Source organism: Nymphalis io, chromosome 16 (assembly GCF_905147045.1).
Source record: "Nymphalis io chromosome 16, ilAglIoxx1.1, whole genome shotgun sequence".
Lineage (NCBI taxonomy): Eukaryota > Metazoa > Arthropoda > Insecta > Lepidoptera > Nymphalidae > Nymphalis > Nymphalis io.
The window spans coordinates 2189899-2211894 of NC_065903.1; the positions used below are offsets into that span (position 1 = coordinate 2189899).

Below are 21996 nucleotides of genomic sequence, written 5' to 3' on the forward strand. Positions count from 1 at the left end.
AAAAAACGTCGAATGCGATATAAACTGAGCACCTAATATCTACAAGCACTAAATATCGACTCCCACGAACCGAGAGCTTCACGTCCAAAGACCTCTGCGATAAAAAAAAATCATGATAAACTATTTCGACAAGTGGACGTCAATACGCAATTAGTCAAGTATTTGATAGATTGAATGATCGAATTTGCACCCACGTTTCATTCGATACCTTTATTAATAATAATCGATTATAAATATACATGAATGAATCGATTTATAAATCGATTCAAAGAATCGTTTTATGAATCAAAAAAAATCTTTTATTTTTTTAGACGAGTACAGAAGCGAATTTTCTATCGAATATTATTAGTCACTTTGATAAATTTACACTTGTATATATCTAGATTTATCTAATTTTATTGCCATGTCAATAAAAGAGTAATCTTGTATTGTATTGCAAACAAAAACGCCACGCAATAATAACATCTTTACAATATATATGAGATTAATTATATATCTATTATATGCGAAATAACCGACAACTCTATTCCTAGACAAGTTGAAACATACTAGTATTCTATTTTTATTAAACTCGTTTCACAAATACTTAAATTTTTTTTTTTTTTTTTATAGAATAGGAAGGCGGACGAGCATATGGGCCACCTGATGGTAAGTGGTCACCAACGCTCTTAGACATTGGCATTGTAAGAAATGTCAACCATCGCTTACATATCCAATGCGCCACCAACCTTGGGAACTAAGATTTTATGTCCCTTGTGCCTGTAATTACACTGGCTCACTCACCCTTCAAACCGGAACACAACAATATCAAGTATTGCTGTTTTGCGGTAGAATATCTGATGAGTGGGTGGTACCTACCCAGACGAGCTTGCACAAAGCCCTACCACCAGTAAAATTCGTTTAAAGTATCGCTAATAAAATTCGTTTTAAGTATCGCTAATAAAATATGATAGATATCGAATGCAAAGCCACAAACAATTTTATAAGAATACTTAAAACATTAATACTAAATACAACTTAATGGAATGGCTCGGCCGTTCCCACATGTTTTTTTCGTCAGAAGCGAACGAACGCTTTTTTGTTGATGCCAACGCCTTCTCGGGTTTTGGCGCGAACTCGTGACGTCGCTTGTTTTTTTTTTTCGTTCCATTGATGTTGACAAAAAAATCAAAACAGTCAACCATGCTGTCCATTGATAGTTCATAATGATTTTGTTCCAGTAAAAAATATTAAAAAAACATAGGTCTAAGTTTAATTTATACGTGATGATTTTGAATCGCTTTTCTGTTTATTTATTTTAACCATATAAAAATAGGCGTACGCTTAATTAAAAAAAAATATTCAAATTGTAGTGTTATTATTGTATTTTTTTTATTACAATTAATACTATTTTGAATATCGAACACTGGTGTTCCATTAAAAAATTTAAATTGAAATTAAAATCGAAATAGTTTTTCTGTAAACTTTAAGACAAGCGTTTATAACCCACTTGTTTAAAACTAAATAAATAATTAAATTCCTCCCAAAAAAACGTATAAAAAGTAATAATTTCAGATTAATATTATTTATATACATGTCTTCGCGTGCTCGGTATCTGTACATCCGTATTCAATGAATGAATTAATTACCGATTTATCGCGTCTGACTGGTTCTAGTTGAAATTGCGTAGAGGTCACGTGAATAATCAATTTTCATATACAATTAATACAAGGTTTTGTTTGTCATTGTTTTGCGTTACTATATTTCGTCTGCAAATTTTGAATATATCATAATATATTTAACAAACGAATCAAAATATATTGAGCAGGCAAAAGGATTTGGTCAAATTACTCCTGTTGGTGAGTTTATTACTCAAAAACTGACGCTGCTATCGAAACCTTGATTAATCTTTTTAAAATTGAAGCTGATAGAATTCTACATCAAGTATATTTTACGTAAGATGAACAGTTTGGGAGATACGACTGTAAAAAAAAATTACAAATAAAAAATCCAATCCAAAAAGCTAAATCCTTTATTTCAAACAAAGTTTGCTAAATTTAAATAGTCTGTCTTATAGTTTACGGCTATAAAATTGAAAAATGTATTAAATAAACAGACATAAAATATAAACAAAAGCTATTCATATTACAAGTACCCATACATTCAACGATCTTAGAACTCGTATATGAGACATATTTATAAATATTAAAACTGCACCTAACAACTCATCATATAATGACTATTTTACACGCGGCACCAGTTTTCATTATAATTTATTATAAGACGTCTACCTTAGTTCCGCCCACGTGACTTACTGTGTCTTATCTTAGTGCGTCTGAACTTCCAGGCCTTATGCGTATGACATATTTTTAGAAAGCCGAGATGGCCCTGTGGTAAGAACGCGTGAATCTTAACCGATGATTATGGGTTCAAACCCGGGCAAGCACCAATGAATTTTCATATTCTTAATTTGTGATTATAATTCAACTCGTGCTTGACGGTGAAGGATAACATCGTGAGGAAACCTGCATGTGTCTAATTTCACTGAAATTCAGCCACATGTGTGTTCCACCAACCCGCATTGGAGCAGCGTGATAGAATAAGCTCCAAAACCTTCTCCTCAAAAAGGCAGAGGAGGCCTTAGCCCAGCATGGGACAGTTACAGGCTGTTACTGTTCTTTTTTAGAAAAAACGGGCCTCTGATAAGTTTGATCTCTGCTGCTATTTTCGACGTAGATAAAATCGGCTTTAAATTTCTATTTATTAAATTGACTAGGTGGTACGGTTATGTGCACGCCCGTCTGAGTAGGTACCACCCACTCGTCATACATTCTACCGCTAAACAACCGTTCATATTCTACCGTTACCAATACTTAGTATTGCTGTTGTTGTCGAAGGGTGAGTGAGCCAGTGTAACTGCAGGCACAAGGGGCATAACATTTTAGTTCCCAAGGTTGGTGACGCATTGGCGATGTAAGAAACGATTAATATTTCTTACAATGCCAATGTCCATATACTCGTCGTAATGATAAAAACTAAATTACATTTGGAAATATATAATAAAAAAGTTATCGCCATTCATTTCACTAACAAAAACTTTATTATTTCTCTGAAAATATACATTAAAAATCTACGTTTATATAATAACATGTTTTTACATCGCTCCTAAATATTTTCCCAGGTATATTAAGGATGCAAAATCTATGTCACTTCAGTTTCTAAACTAAGTAAAAAAACAATTCGACCTATCGCTAAGTCGGTGCATACAAGAAGATTTACCAAACAAACACACTTTCGCTTTTCAAATATTAGAATAGGTAATATCTTAAATAGTCATTCGAAAAAAAATCGATTGCTAAAAATGTACATTATGTCACGTCTATCAACATATATTTGGCAAAATTCCGTAAGCCTACATCACACGTCCGTGGTCTGTCGACAATTAGCGCTCCGACGTCGCCGAGTCAAGGGCGGTCAGCGAGCAGCTGGCTTCCTTCTGAATTTTAATACCTCCACGATTCCGAAACTACGTCTATGTATAAAGCTAGTTACAAGCTGACTGTCTACTGCAATCATGGCTATTTAGTACGATATATATCACTAGCAATTTAACGCCCGTGATATATATATATACACATATATAAACAATATCTGTAATGCACTACAACGGGTTTCCCGTTCCCGGATCGTGATACCAAACCGCTTTCATTATTACAAATGTTACCATTGTAAAATATTATCTCTATTTACAATTGTCAACGGTTGAGTTAAAACTGAAAAATAATTTTGTACCAAAAACAAAAGACAAAAAAAAATACTTCTCTGCACATATTAAACAGATTGGAATCATAAGACCTCAGCATCTGCAGTCTTATTTGCGATCCAGCAGGTGAATGAAACAGCTACCTACATCTAAAAAACCAAAGGATAGCTAACTCAATTATCTCTTGCAGTTTGACAGTTTAATATCTTTAACAGAAATGGTTCGCTTCTCGTTTTTTAAGTATGAAGATTCAAGTTTTTAACTCATGATTTACAAAGGTTAATTTATGTAAGCATATCTAATTATTACATAATCAAGCCTACTATAAAAAAGCGCTGCGTTTCTCATTTGAGTCGCCATACGTCATTAAACTTATTTATATCCAGCGCTACTTAAGCACTGGATTGTAAGACTAACGCTAGTTTTACGACCGCTCTCGAGGTCACTCGGACAGACGGCAACCATGCTTTGAAATCGTTGCTAAATAAAAAGGAGGAAGTAGTCGTCTATGAGACATTCAATTTTAATATAAACAAAATATTATACAATATCAAAAGTGTAAAGATTAACGTCTCATTTTCAGTACTTATAACTTTTTTTAATTATGACATATTCATGTAATAAATATGTATGATACATATAAAATGTATTACTTCCGTTCACAATCTATCAATTCAAATATTTGATTTTATCTGTAATAATAATTAATTGATACAATTATACAAAGTATGTCGCGATTAATATCAATATTTTAATATATTCAATAAAAATCCGTGGGTAAAAATCGAAAAATCACGGGTGGTGATTTAATAAAAATTGGATTAATGTCTGGCTGTACAATTAATTTCATTGAACATTTAAAAAATACTCTTTATATAAAAATTTAGTTGTATCTTGTATGTTTCAAGACGATATCTCTTGTGTTGTCTTGAAACTCATCAGCGTTTTTGTTTTTTTGTCATACAAGTTTTTAGACTTACCTAGCAAATTCTATCAAAGTTATTCGTGGTATAGCTTAGGTTAGTAATGTTTTGACATCGTCAGATCATTAGGCTGGTTACGTTCCAACTTTTCGTTTACCAATTGTAGTTTTGGACGATATGCTTTTGCTACAAATGCAACATTATCTGTGGTGAATTAAGTAAATATTTGGGACTATTGCCATTTATTTATTTATAAACAATTTAATAAAAACTATAATTCCAAATTCAAATAAATCGAAATTTTTAAAACGAAATTTGTTTTTTTTTTGCCACGTGTCCAATTCAAGATTCGTAATTTTTCGCTTTATGTATCCAAATGAAAGGAACATATTTAAATAATAAATTAAAGCAGCTAACTATTAAAATTAAATCTTTGTACTAATTCTATAGCTGTCATTACTAAATAAACGCTAACAAAATAAACTAAGTATTTACTTATTTTATTTACAAACCAAAAAATGTAAGTTTTTAAAAATAACCTAATTTCATATTATTGACTTCGATATTGAATTACTGTGTTACATATATTATTTTATTTATTATTCATCACAATTATAAGTTATAATGCAAAAAAATATTTTTTCCACAATACTGCAGTTTGCGCACAATTTTTTTTTTATTAATTAGGCCGAATATTTTCGCCGAATAATCACCTACACGGCCACGCAACTGACCGAATATTCGGTATTCGGTCAGATTGAAAATACTATTCGTTGCAACATTTATATTTTTAAATACTGCATCTAATTATAAACTGACGTAAATTAATTCGCTCTTAAACGAAACATTCGAAAGTCGTTTTAGGGTAGAAGGATAATAAAAGAAACAAAAAATGTTACTTAATATAAAACGACAGACACGCTTACTAAATCTTAACTTATGATAATTGATTGACTTCGCAACAAAACATAGTTTAAACGTAATGTAATGTATCATCTGTATCGCAGACAATGCCATATGTAATATAAAACGAAGTACTTCTAGAACATTCTGGTATCATGCCTGATAACGAACAGGTTGAAACTATAGTTAAATTATTATAGATTTATTCCATACTGCATGTGGTCGTTGGTCGTTTAATCTGAACAATTAATAATATCTTAGTAAACTAATTTATCAAAATAGCGAGAAAATAATATAAGTATTAAACTCTGAAAAACAATTCCATTTTAATTTTATCCATTCATTCGCTTTAGTAAAGACTTTAGTAAAGAGATTAAATTGATTTTTAACCTTAAACTAATTAATTTTAAAGACAAAATGTCGTCAACAGCCATTTAGAAACTTATTTTTGTCGCTCTACTAAATTCCACACGTTGCATTCTCTGTTATGCATGTATATGTTTGTGTACAAGGATGTCACATATCACATGCGTGTTTTGAAAGAGAAGTTTGAAAATAGAACGTCTCATGTCATTAAGGTTGACCGGGAAAAATAATGTATACATTTTCAGATTTAATCTGTTATATTTTTTTGTCTCTGACGATTATTTAATCTATGAAGATTTTATTATGAAACTTAATTATTAAATTAGTTATTACGTACTAAAACCACACATAAACCAGTATTATATAAAACACTATTAACTTTATAATTATTTTAAATATGATTTATGTATGTAAAAAAAATCTACACCAACCAACTTTTATAAGTATAAGTTTTTGTTAAGTACAAAAATGTTTGCCACACGAAAAATTACTCGGGCTTACATAAAATAAATAGTGAATTTGTCTACATTTTGCAAGGGCCTGTCTACCCTAGGCTGTTCAATTATCCCGAAGCGTTCTGCAATCGTTCGCCCGCCGCAGTACTTGTGACGCAGCGATTATTACAGACGAACACGGCTAGGTCTACACTATGCGTATTTTTTTAAAATTATTTATATTGTTGAATATCAAGTATTTTACATCCTTATTATGACTATTTTCCTTTGCTTAGATAGAAGTGATAAATGATCTTTACTCTTCTATGTGTTATATTATAACGAGGCACAAGGTACATAACGTCTCAGTTCCCAAGGTTGGTGGCGCATTGGCGATGGTTATTATTTCTTACGTCGCCAATGTCTTTCGGCAGTGGTGACCACTTACCATCAGGTAACCCATTTGCTCGTCCGCCTGCCTATAACATAAAAAATAAACTCGTATGTAAATATTGTATGCATACACATATGTATATAAATATAATTTCATTTTATCATTAATTTCATTTGATATTAATTTAATTGAAGTTAATTTATGTTAGTATATTAGAAAATAATGACTTATTCAGTATACATGACTTATTTAGGCTTAGATAACAACAATTATATATATATAATTATTGGTTTATCCCGTATGCCATTCGGCAGATTGAGTTGAAACTTTGTACAGTTTTCTTGACAGTTGCGCGAAGGCGTCTGGCAGTTGAACGGTACCATCAACGACAGCGCGGGTGTCGTGTCGGATGATATAGGGCATAAAAACGCTTGTCAAACTAGTTACAAACGAAATAGTTTTTTTTTTTTTGAAAAAACAAAAAAACTATTGTTGTTAAAGAATGTCTGTATTATATTTATGTAATGTAGAGTCTTATGTTTGTATGTCAGAGAACGGCTTATCAACGTTTATAAATATTAACGATTAGCTATTATTTCACACCCATATCATAACATAATGATAACGCTTTTCATTCTAAAAATGATTTGATTAATTCTATAAAAGATCTCCTCTCGGAATGGTATCATTCTAATACCGTTCAATTACATGTCCTATCTTGAAATTCCGTCTCCACATCACCCGAGGCTATGTCTACAGCTTTAGGCCATTCATTTAGCTTAAAGGCTAAGAGAAAATTTTGTTAAGAATATGTCGCTTGCAGTACTTTTAACGCGTGGCTATACGAATACAGAATACGATATTGGGTTTTATTTAAACTTTTAAATATATATTAAAGGCAATTTTTGTTATTATCGATATTCGATTTCTTCGCTAATTTTATAATAAGTTATAATATAGAAAAAGTAACATCTGATAAATATTCCACTGCTGGCTAGATAATACATTAATTGAGAAATGTTATATATAACATCACGCTATGATCTACGGGGGACAAGCAGTATCGTTTGACGCAGGAGAAACCGCAGCTAGTAATTTTTTATATCGCCCATGAACTTTGGCTGTAAGAAATATTAATCAATTTTTACATCGTTAATGCGCCACCAACTTTGGAAACTAAGATGTTATATCCCTTGTGGCTCACTCAACCATCAAACCGGAACACAACAATCCTAAGTATTGCTGTTTGGAGGTGGAATATGTGATGAGTTGGCGGTACCTACCGAGATAGGTTTGCATAAATCCGAAGCCTAAGCCAAGTAATGCTGGTTGGCAATTCTACCATACCATTGCACAAAGCCATCTAGCAAAGAAAAAATTCATGTACATATAAATATAACAAATTGAAGACGAAGAAACTATGTATCAAGTATCTTTATTGCTGGATTTTAATTTGTTTTATATAATACACAAAATACACTAAAATAAAAAATAAAAAAACCTACGTTATCTAAAATACCGCAGTGTCTCAGTGGATCAATTTCAATGGAATTTTTAATTAATCATTATCGTACATTTTACGATTTGCGAAATCGTTTCGAAATTTTTCCACTCGACGTTATAAAGAACCTTTTCGGGGTCAATTATATTGCACTTGATCATCTTTATTAACCTAATAAGTATACAGACACATAAATTTTCGTAACACACTCCACCGTCATATAACTCAAAGAATCTAATTAATAAACATTGTATAGAATATTTCATTCATAGCAACAATTAAAATGAAGTATTCATTGTTATTAACATAAAGTCTAGACTCGAATGTAACAACAGAAAATACGAATAAGCGATCTTAATAGTGTTTTCTGTTTATAAAAATCAAATACATAATTTTAGTGTTCAATTATCCGAATATTCACTAATAGCTTATGATGTCACGTCTGCGTTGTGACAGTAAAAAGCCGAGATAGCCTAGTGGTTATAACGCGAGAATCTTAACTGATAAACGTGGGTTCAAACCCGGGCAACCACTAAATTTTCATCTGCTTAATTTGTGTTTATAATTCATTTTGTGCTTGACGGTGAAAAAAAATATCGTGAGGAAACCTGCATGTGCCTTATTTCATTGAAATTCTGCCACATGTGTATTCTACCAACCCGCATTGGAGCAGCGTGGTGGAACAAGCTCCAAACCTTCTTAAAAGGGAGAGGAGGCCTTAGCCCAGCAGTGGGATATTAACAGGCTGTTACTGTACCGTACTGTCTACATTCATTAATTTCATGGCTTTATTAGTATATTTTACAAACAGCGGCACTTTAAAGGGTAAGTGAGCCTGTGTAATTACATATATATAAGAAATATAACATCGTATTTCTCATGGTATGTTGCGCATTGACAGTGTAAATAATTTATATTTGTTATCGTGCGAATGTCAGGTAGCACATTTCAACCTGTCTTCCTATTTCAAATAAGGCAAGAAAAAATTGGATAATACTGACAGGCGGATTATTTTAGCCGAATTCATGAATTGAGATGTCACATTTAGAAATCAATAATGTACCGATTTTGATTTAATTATTCTTATACACTTACGATTCTTATTTTTTTTTTATTTTGATAAAGTCAAAGTAAACCACTTGTTTTAAAGTAACCGCCAACCGAGCATTTTAATGAATGAGTAGTGTCGAAAAAATCCAAAGTCAAGGTCGGCCAAATCGTACGGTTCCGATTTTATAAGGTTCCTTCGTTTTATATTCGTTTTTAAAACAATTTATAAAGCGTGACAGATAATAATTATGATTATAAGAGCACATATAAAATATAAATCATAAAGTTATATGGAGCGCATTTTTTTTTCTTTGTGCTAATATTTATCTTCGATATACGTATATTAAAATTGATGGGCGGGTGGTCCGCTGTGACAAGGCTTAGTTCAAGCCCGAGAAGGGCAGATTCACGTGTCAAGTATTCTATCAGTAAATATCAGTACCTTGTACTAATTCGTATTTGCAGGCACAAATGAAATAACATCCTAACACTTGATAACTTTTTAATAGCAAGGCCAGTCTGAGCAGACGTTAGGTAATTAAAAAGAATGGCACCCTTGAAACAAATATACGCAGCAATATGTATTTTGTATTTATATAACTAAAATACATACCAGCAAATAATGAATGTAAAGAAGTTTCTATTCAAAAAGTTGACGTACTTGTAACGATATTTTCATTGTAATTCGTTAAATAAATGTCAGTTTTTTTTTATTGTTCAGTATCATTAAAGCTTTTATTTATATTTTAAATAGTAAAGACCTGAAAAAATTATATATGATCATGTATATGTAAACCGCCACCTCTCTCCCAAATTTAAATACTCTGGAGCATCGCCGGGTGGTTTTTATTTCTTGCACTGCCTATAGCTATACCATGAGTTGACATTTGCCAAAACGCCATAATTTTTTGTCATAAATCTAGTTAATAAAAAGAATATATCGGTTTTGCTAATAGTTTATTAGTATAAGTTTTCTGATGAATTTTTTCGCTTGTTAATTCTGCATTGATTGCTCGAAACGGCACCCGAGAAAGTGTTCGTTTAATTCCACGCAACCACAAAATCACTTAATTGAGTTAACCGTTTTCAATCTCTAAACAATTACTCACGCTTGTAATAATTTCATATATGTCTCTGTATACACCTCGTTTTATTGCGTCTACGGGTAGGATGGTTATTTTTTGTGTAGTAAATATAACATTTAACCAAATATATAATTTCATTAATCACTTAATAAAAACAGATTACACTGACATACTTAAAGCAAGTATGAATATGGCCCTAGTTACAAATCCGATGCAATTACGTTCCTAGATAACTACCATCAACGTGCAATGTAGAGATTAACTTATTTAATTCGAAACGTACAGTACCATAAATAAGCACAAAAACCAACCGTCGACCACACGCGATACCACTATATATAAAAGTATAATGTAGAAAAATATAGCAATTACGTAGAAAAAAATATTTTATGATTAAAATACTTTATAAATACCTAACCTATATTAAAAGTGTTTTTGAAAATAAAATTGTTTTATTTTATTTGTTACGTGCAGGCATGAAGAAGAAAATAAGAATAAACTTAATATGTTGATACATTTTAAAAATTACAATTAACTACGTACGTAATTGTGCTATTTAATTATGAAAAAAAATTATCTGGCAACTCTCGGCTCCTAAAACTTCTTTTTTTTATTTTCCATACGTTCACCAGGTTCTACTCATTTTATATCTTACAACACTTTTTACTATCTTGACTATAATAATAATTTGAACTATAATAATAATTATAGTTCTTCAGACCGATTTCGCCCACGGCGTCCAATCAAGAGAGACAATCCAACTGCGCAGTACATATACATATGTGTCTAAACCCAGGTGCACTCTCTATTCCCTAACTCTCATAATCCGATCCGGCAATCCGACACGACCGGTAACAGTTAAGGCGCAGGACATGGACATTGAGTATTTACGTGCATTCCGAGGCACGAGAGTGTACACGCTTCCAACATCTTGACTCCGGAACGCTATTGAAAAGTTTTGACAGAAAAACCCAATAACTTATTATTGGCCCGACCTGAACTAATTAATACTTTACATATTAATAATATTCTCGCTAGTTTAACTGTAAAACGTAAAAATTTTAAAGAAATATTTCACTGTTCTGTTCTGAAGACATAAACTCAACTATTGCTGCGCCAAGGCGTATCCTCTTTAGAAGACTTGGAGCTTATTCCAACAGGCTTCTCCAATGTGTCAGATACACATGTGTCAGAATTTTATCCGCGACACTAGTTAGTTGCAAATCTTAAATATTTATGATGCTGAAATATTTTTTTCTGCCACCTTTCCAAAGCTCATTAGAGTATCTAAACTGCGGAAGAGATTTTATAGTTCAAAAGTGTCAACGCTAATGCAGAAGAAATCAATAAGTATTTAAGTAATTGTGGATATTATAAGCACCAATTTCCGCCAATGTATATTCGTGAACAGCTTAGTGGAATATACTCCAAGTAATCTTCTAAAAAGTAGCAATACATTTACTACTTAATGATACATAAGAAATGCTTTCACGATTTTTAAATATCTTTATTATTTTATGTCTTAACCGAAGATTAATGACCGACCGAGACAGGTATCGACTGAGTCTAGAATTTAAATCGGTCTCGTATGCAACTAAACCAAGTTGAACGATCGCGTAATAGCTTTAATTCGGCACCGATTGGTATGCGAAACATACGTAAAGGCAAAACTTTGTTGCTGTTCTAAAGATGAAGCATGTATTCTATTTCGAGTAAAGATTGAAATTTAACTAAAACTCGTTAGATAATTTCACCTTGTAGTGTACAATTCGTGTTTTTTTTATAGAATAGGTAGGCGGACGTGCAATCACCACAGCTTATAGACATTAGCATTGTAAGAAATATTAACTAAACTACTAAACTAAATTGAACTAAAATGTTATGTCCCTTGTGTCTGTAATTACACTGGTTCACTTGACCCTTCAAACCGGAACACTATAATATCAAGTACTGCTATGTTGCGGGAGAATATTTAATAAGTGAGTGGTACCTACCCAGACGAGCTTGCACAAAGTCCTACTACCACTAAACATTGTTAAGGGTGTTTTTAACCAACTTCAAAAAAGAAGTAGGTTTTGAAATCGTTTGTATTTACAAACTTAAAGTTTGTTGTCTTAGAACTTCATCATTTATGAACCGATTTGGAATATTCTTTTTTTTTGTTTGGACGGTAATAAAAATGACCCGATTATGGACAGAATGGCTGAATACCATCCAGACGAGCAAAGGAATCCATAATCACACAAAGACAAATAAAACCTCTTTAAAGAAGTCAACTGGCACACATTCCCAATCAATGAATTGAATGACTAATGCAAACCTATATTTATATCGCAAATGAATATTATATTTCTATCGACCATAAAACTTATATTGGTGTACTGGCTGACAATAAAAACACGCTGGCACAATAAAATAACATTAATACCAATTAAAGATATAATTTACCAAAGGCACGGACAGCAAGTATGTGAAGATTTAAATTAAAAATAAACAAAGAAATAGGCAAACTTTTTTGAAAATATATAAAAATCTACAATATAACCTATGTTTTTTTCTTAATAAATTCAAATGTCTAGAAATTATTAAATAAACATAACCATTAATGTTACCGAAATTGGAATTTTGTTACATTGTAACTGTATAATTTAAAACGTAAGAATTTTAATAAATCATTCATTCATTCATTATGAATGATATATTAATCGAATAACACTAATTTATACTTTTAATTAATCCTTAATAAGATTACATTAAATAATTATCAATATAATGGCGTACATCGGTATTTGACAGTGAACATTGAAAACGTATCATATAATCCATTAAATGTACCCAAACTATAATGAAGTATTAAAAATATTAATTGTTATATTATAATTGCATTTAATCATATATAACGAGCATGTTGAATAAAATTGATTAACTAACGAGAAGCAATGTGTAGTCTAGTCACGATTGACTAGAACTAAGATTTCTGAATATTTATTGATCTTCGAATTAGCTAGCTTAAGTTTTCTGACTGGCTGTTGATTGAAATGTCAATCAATATTAAAAATATATATATTTTTACTATCATTCTAATTTTAAAGATTTTAAAATTTATAATATGAATAAAATACAATGCGATTATTAATTATTGGTTTAACAATTGTCAATACCGAAAATTACTAGGAGTTTTATTTATTTAATAAAACCTTCTAATACTTGAAACGTACATACTATTAACAGCGTAGTTTAAAAGTGCTACAATTGTTTTCAAAAAGATTTAAAAATCGATTTGTGTGCACGGTATGTGTATAAAAGTTTTTGATTAATTACCGGTGCTTTGTATAGTCGATCAAGAAGTAGGCTGTATAGCCGCATACCCTTGCCTATAAAAATTGGGTATAAAAAAATAGTGTTTTATAAAAATAAATAGAAAATGAATCAAAGATAAATTTAAATAAAAACTGAAGGAGTTTTTTAAATTATTTATTTATTTTGGCAAATAAACAAACTGGAAATTATATTGTAATATAAATATATTACAATATATGTATGTCTGGTCACGATTAAAGGTACGGAGGCGCATATAATTATGTACAACACAAATTACACACGTGTGTCATTATTGATCGAATCTTGTTTGATTTATAACAGTAATCACAAAATGTATTTGCGTTTTAAATTTTTGTGTAGAAATTTTCAACATAAAAATTAAAAAAGTCTACAAAATATCATCCTAATATTATAAATGCGAAAGTGTGTTTGTTAGGCATTCGCATCTATCTACTCAACCGATCATCTTGAAATTTTGCATATAAGTACGTTATCAGGTGTACGTACAGAAAAAAATAGGCTTCCTTGCATCTGCCTCCCTCCCCACCACGCGGGTGAAACAGACGGCTATAATTAATTATATTATATTCTCTTCTATTACAGTCTTAATTATAAGTTGATTTTATACTAAAAGCGTTTTAACAATGAATAGATGTATCTACGAATCTGATAATGTTTTAATATTGTTTGTTATTATCGTTCCATAGTATTTGGCACAAGGCTATACAGCCTAACATTAAATTAAGGCTTTAAACAAACTGGCAACACGAATTAAAATTTATATATTGATTTAAACAGACACTATAAATGGTCGCCTTTTAAAATTATTTAGTAAAAGTTCATTATTTGCTAAATGCTTAGATTATAGGAAAAAGGACATAAATATTTTGATAAATGATTCGTTATATCATTATAATTATCAATATTGTTCAATTATCTTTCATATTAATAACAACTAAATACGACACTCAATTATTAAATAAAAAATGTAAACTTTCATCAATTAAATAATTACGTTTTATAAAAATGGCTACTACCATCCGACATTTAATATTTACGTCATGAACTATAACATTGTCCATAGCTTTAATTTTAAATATTTTTTTTTGGACGGAGACAAACTCGATTAAGCGACACGTTTATAATGATAACACATACAAGAAATACCACAAATGGTTAAACCTTTTTCAGTAAACCTTTTTATATTAGATAAAAAAATGCACTTTCACTCGACGATATAAAGTAATATGATTGGTCGACAAAGTTTAATATGTGTCATTGCACTGTGGGGATTTGTTTCTTTATAACTGTGAGAATTCCTCGTCGAAGATTACATCTAGTTGTGACATACAGACGTCAAATACGAATAATTTGTAGGCGAGTTAACGAATACCGAAGGTTTTAATGATTAAGGAATTTATCATTCGAATAAATATATTTATGGAATTTTATCGCATACCTTCAACTATTTAAATATATATACGTACAATTAAAAAATAACGAATTCTAAACAAGACACGTAACGTGTAGAACCGTGATGTCTCAGTGGTTAGAAAACGAGAATATTAACCGATGATTCAGAGTTCAAAACCGAGCAAGTGCAACTGAATTTTTAAGTGCTTAGATTGTATTTATAGTAATAATAACAGTAATTCTTTTATTTGTAACATGTAGTTATATTATTAAATTACATTAAATTACGATTAAAGAATTAAAATAACAAACAATTAAAAAGAAAAATAATGACATACATATTACTTTCTATCAATTTTTGTCACGTAAATAGTCATTAACATTATTTGTATTTGTATAATAAATCAAAATAATGTATAATGTTTTGTTGCAGGCGGTACATGACGAACGTTTGAACGCGAGGGTCGACGCCATGCTGGAACAGGGTTTGATCGATGAACTGCTAGACTTCCACGACAGACACAACAAGCAAAGAATGAGGGCTGGAACGTTAGTACCTACGACTTTCACTTTCGGCCCTTTAAAAAAAACTGTCTATGGTTTGACATTTAGTTGACATTTTGAGATATATCAACATACGTCATAAACAATAGCTCTATGGATAGTGCGCCAATATATAGGGATTTCAGGCTTATTTTAAAAAGTTATAGTAATATTACCTTCTTTAAAGATAATGCCATTATTAAAACTCTTAACAGGATACGGGTTCTAAAAATATATAAATAATTTAATAATCAATTGTAATCTTAATTGTCAATATATACTAATTCGTTTTAATTAAATGGCTATTTTGTACATACAAACATATTATATATTAATGTTTTGATAAACATACATATGTTTATCAAAACGTTAATAGATTAATCTGCAATTCAAGGAATATCATAGATATTCGAACTTGCATTCATATGTATAATGTTAGTAGCAACACCTAACAAATGTTGCGCAGTATAGATGAGGTTACACTGTAGCGCCCCCTAGTGGCCATTTCCATCAAAGTGGGTGGTATGAAAACCTTCTCCGCGAAAAGTATGTATACCCGTCAACTTTCATGATAATCTGTCAATCGGTGTTGAAGTCTATTCATCTTAAACATATATAAACTTCCATTTTTATTCTTCTATTAAATGTGCCTTTTTTCGTCTTTATCATATCTTAAAAATACTTTGATTTAAAACGTTTATTTGGGTATTAGGAATGCGCAAGTTTCTCACGAAGCTTATACACCGTAGAGCCATAAATAAATCGTAAATAAAAATTAATTACATAGATATTAAACGCCCATATACGCGGTGAGGCGAAGGATTTTGCATACCACAAATAATATATACCTAATTTAAACACATATCATAATTATAGCTGTCATAGATCTTTTTATTTTTTAATTGTAATTTTTGTATCTGTGCATCGTTTTTCCCAAAAGGATTAACCGATTTTTATTGCATTTTTGTAAGAATGCTAGACGACCAAAAGGGTAATTAATAGTAGATAAGTGGGCAACACCACCCAATAACAAAGACACAAAAATATCTAATAATCTTTACACCCTAAATGTGGCGTCGACCACGACAATTATGATGTTAAAAAATGCCCTACCGTCATTATCATTAGCAGGGCTTTACGACCTATAATATAATTCACATATGCTAAAGACAATGCAACGCAATAAAACCAATCGATACTATTGCGACTAAAAACACATATACACATGAAACCGAAAGCAGTTGGCGAATACCTTAATATACGAGACAAAGGGCGCTCGATACTCGCAAATTATCCGTGAAATTAAACAGATTAAACGTATCGATCGGGCCTTTGTTAGTGCTTGAAATAAAAATGAAACAAGCGTTGTAATAAAAAAAACGTTTAATATAAAAATGTGATACAACAATCAATGTTAATAAATTGGACTAAGAAACAATTATTTAAATTATAGACAAGGTTTTACGGAATCTGTTTTTTTTAATTGGTAACATTTAAAGTATTTGTTACACCAATAAGGTTTTAAATTTTACAGTGTGACACTACAAAACCATGTGAAGTTTTTTTTTCTTAAGGGTATATTATTTATTCAAGCATTTATTTCTTAATTTTATTTAATTTCTGTTGAATATAAAATGCTAATATTGAATATACTTTCCAAAAGTTTTGAATTTAAACTGATTAACATCATATCCTAATTTTAAAAATATACAAATTTGTTTACAAACAAACAGCCCTAAAATATAATTCTCATACAACAATGGGGTAAAAAAATTAAAAAGCGTAAGGAAGAAAAATGGCGGCTGTCGGGCAACGGCCGCGCGAGTGCATCTGCTACGGTTGCGGGAAAGGGCTCAGGTTTCATGGTATTTCTACATGATAGTTTCTTGTCTTTGGTCCTGGTTTTTTTTTTCAATTTATATTATATATTATTAATTTATAATTATATATATTATTAAATATACATTTAAATCAACATTGATCAAGAGGTATTTATTCTTGTTTATTAACTATAATCTATCAAAGCTTGTGATATTATTTTAGTAGTAACATAGTTTTACTGATACTTAATACTTTTTTTGTAGTTATAATTTTGTACATGTGATTTTAGTTAGTAGTATAGTAGTTCAATAAGAGAAAACATTAGTCAATTGAATTAATAAATGTGTAAGTCTCAAGACGTCTGCGTCCCGCTACAGAAGTGTAACGTTCTCGACCACTAGCCACTAGCCAGTAGCGACCGCAAGTTACTACACTCGTATTGCTACCAATGATCTGCAATTGTTATTCTAATAATAATCTAGAAAAGACATTATAATTTCAATAACTCCGTCATATTAAATTGTACATATGTATATAAGTACATTTTGAATTGACAACTATTAAAGCCTAATCATTTAAAGATCGAAAGAAGACAAAATTTTCGATTAAATATTTAATATCTTATTAGCACGTGTCAATAACAGTTCATAATAATTAATTATATTATAAATGCGAAAATGAGTTTGATTGATTGTTTGTTTATTTATTTGTTACGTTTTCTCAACTAGTCAACCGATTACTTTGAAATTTTGCATACACGAGGTCAGGGTTACATATAAGGACACACCTAACACGTAACCCCTCCCATTATTCTCTTAGGCGGGCGAAGCTGTGGGCGAAAACCAGTATTATTTATTATAATTTAATTGTCTTATGACCTATTAATTCAGTAGATAGAACAGCTGCGATACTATGTGTCCTTCTTGACCCTATATTATATACTAATCTAATCAATTTAAGTGCAACGTTTTATATGTAGCATTTTCTGTGCAACATTTTAACGCATATAGGTTCTATTTATGTAATTTATATTGGGGTGCAAGGGTTCCTTTGCTACGGCATATCTAGTTTTTCTCTATCAGAACTTATAAGCTTTCCCCCTTGCGGGGCGATTTGTTCATTAAACCAACTTTAACAACCACTGTTAGTGCTGGCGTCCATACCCTGACCCCAATAAGAGCATTACGAAACCGAAGCCCTAAGACCTAAAGAAAATCCTAGCGCCCGAGAAATTACATAACAGCATACAATAGCTGTTTTTATAAGAAATGTGATTCATTCTTCGCGATAGACTTTTGTTTGTGTGTCCTTCCGATCGTTTCCAGCTTGCATCATACAAAATTTTATCAAAATCAGTTCAGTGGTATAGCCGTGAAGAAGTAACAGGCAGACAGTTACTGTCGCATACATACTATCAAGATATATCTTACTAAAGCCGAAATGGTCCAATAGTTAGAGCAACCGCAACTTAATGGAAGGCAGTGAGTTTAAAGCCGGGCAACAAAATATGTTCATATGCTCGACTTGTGTTTACAATTCATCTCGTGCTTGGCGGTAAAGGTAAACATCGTGAGAAAACCTGCAAGTGTTGTGTTTCTACCAATCCGCGTTGGAGAAATAATTATTGGTCTTCGTCAGGAAATTCCCAGTAGCCACTCGGAAGTGAGGAAAAATTACGAAAAAATTGGGACTCTTTTATTTTAATTTAATATTTCGTTAAAATTGAAAGCAAAAATATCAGAGCATCGTACTTACATTAACTTATAAAAAAACTTCAATTAATCCAGAATATAAACATTTGAATTAAAAAAAAATGTGACGCTTATAGAATGTAAACTATTTTTTGAATTTAGAATATCAGTGGCACATTGTTTGTGTTCTATTTCATTTAAATATGCTCGTACATAAAATAAATAATAATTTGAAATTGAGATTTTATTGTTAAGTTTTAGAAAACCGTGAGAAGATAAAATACGTGAAATATTTCATTAATTGTTCCATTTACATCAAAATAAATGACTGATTGGAGTAGCAGTGTCTTGTGGAACAATAAAGTGTTATAAAGTCTGGTAGAATAGCCGTATTTATAACTCCGAACGGACTTTTTTAATTTCAATGCTCAATAACAAAACAAAACAAAACGAGAAAAGATTATGAACTTCGGCCTTGTTCACAAAACTAAAACAAAATTAAAGATTAAAAAGTAACTTTTACCCTTTCTACAATGTTTTAATCGTTTTTTTTAATCTCTTGAACAAAGGCTGAAATTTAATAATTTGATTAAATGATTTATTTATTGAATGAATGAATGATTTTAGCTTGTAAATTTTTGTATCTGTCTTGTTATTTATTTATTTGTATATTTATGTCATTAATATACAAATAATAATATACGATGAATATATTTATCTTTTAAAACAATTAAATTGTCATTGAGCATAACTTAAACTACAATTGTATAATACTAAAAATTTTACATATTTAGGTATCTAATAGTATTTGCGTGATGCGTGCAAATGAGAACCGATATGCGTTTTTGTTTATTTACGTTTATACTAGAACATATTCATTTTAAAACTTGCATCAACCATTATATAATAACGGCCTTACTTATTCAACATCGTTTAGCGGGAGTTTAGTTGAACACTTATATAGTTTCTGTCATCATTTACTTGACATTCGAAGGTGAAGAATATAAGAACAATGATTGTGTAAATACATAACAATAAAATTGTCCTGTTGGTATTTTTATTATACTGACAATTTATTGTTTAACTTTATTATTTGTGTTTGTTTGGTTTTGTTTAAGGGTTAACAGTATTAATGCAGTCGTTTCAATTAATTCTGACACATCGACCGTACCGATCAATCTCCTCCGTGTCTTCTACATCGCTCGTGACATTGCGGAAATGATCTTGCCCTGCGTCAGAACTAAAAGTCATAAGAAAAAAAACGGAAATTTTATCCCTTGATCAATGTTTTGGCTTAAATGAGGGTTAGCAAAACAAAACATTTCTTAAAGTTTTTTTTCTTTCGGATAAATCTAAGGTTATTTAGTGCAATCAGCAAATATAATGGACTTTTATTGATTTTACGTCATTAAAAACCTACCTGTTAGGGAGATACTTCTTAGGGTAAAAACTCAAGAAAACACGAACGTAGCATCGTAACCATTCAACCTTGAACTTTTTTCTTCGGCCTATAGATAAAATTTCTATCTTCTTCAAAAATCGAACACGCTTATAAAAATGGAAATTTTTCCATTATTTATCCAATACATATGTATGGCTTACTTTTAATCACATGTCAATGATCAATGAGATTCAAATCATTATACACGCATTTTATTTTTCTATATATTAAGTCGATATACTTAAAGGCGAACACCTAAATATGATAATCGCGAGGTAAATATTCCGCCTCTTACGTGATGTTTGCATATGAGTTTGCACATGTAAATACAGGGGTCAATGAACGATACTGCGCTGTGGTTATGTATTTCAAATCGTGTGTATGTTTTAGGTTAATCGCGTAAAATCGATTATTAAATAGTTTCTCATATTATTTATATATATATCAAGCGACATTCTTAAAATCATCATCTCATCTCTCAACCGAAAGATGTCCACTGCTGGACAAAGGCCTCCCCCAAGGATATCCATTTTGGCCGGTCTTGCGCTGCACGCATCCAACGGCTTCTCACGACTCTTTCTATTTTATTTATATTCTATTCTCTTTCCATTTCATCTCGTGGGGGGCGTAGAAGTCAACCCGAGGGGATATACACCAGAGAACAGGCAGCAGCGTCTCTCTGAGTTCTCTTAATAGTATTACCAACTTACTGCGATCGCCAATCCGTCAGCTAAGCGTGGCTATTATACCATATCGCCCAATGATTGTTACATTCTTAAAATACGGTAACATATTGTTTTCTCTAAACAACTTTATGGTTGAAATAATTTATTATAATTAATGAACAACGCGGTATATTAAAAATATATCGATATTAAAAAATAGTAAGTCATGTATAAAAAATAAAAAATATTTTTTGACGACACTAAATTTTATGCGTGCTGCCACCCAAAATCAAGCGACTTATATCCTCACACAATACTGGTCTCACATTCACAAATCTTAGTATTTAAAAACAATCACTAAGGACGTACAGACGTCCAGATAAACGTACATTATTTCAATAAAATTGAATACTCACCGCATAGGTCAAATCTTTCAAACTCTTAAACTAATTATATTTTAAACTAATTGTATATATTCATCTTGAACAATTTTTGACCGTTTACTTTAAATTTTTAATTCTTATAAAAAAGTTTTTTTTTCAATATATATAAAAAGGCAAAAAATTTTAAAGCCCAAAAAAATATTATAAATGTTCATTCCATTTGGAATAAAGTACATATTATTTTATTTGTTAAATACTATTTTTCTAAATTCTAATTATTACTTCTTATACATAAGCTAACTCTGACGTATCATAGACTA

At 30.8% G+C, this 21996-nt stretch overlaps 1 protein-coding gene across 1 annotated transcript in view; it reads left to right on the forward strand.

The window, feature by feature from the left end:
- The window catches only part of LOC126774468 (tRNA dimethylallyltransferase), a 240990-nt gene that overhangs the window by 216654 nt on the left and 2340 nt on the right, over positions 1-21996 (forward strand). Inside the window, exon 5 of the mRNA XM_050496026.1 lies at positions 15566-15681. Within this exon, the coding sequence (XP_050351983.1) occupies positions 15566-15681 (116 nt within the window). The remainder of the gene's footprint in view (positions 1-15565; positions 15682-21996) is intronic.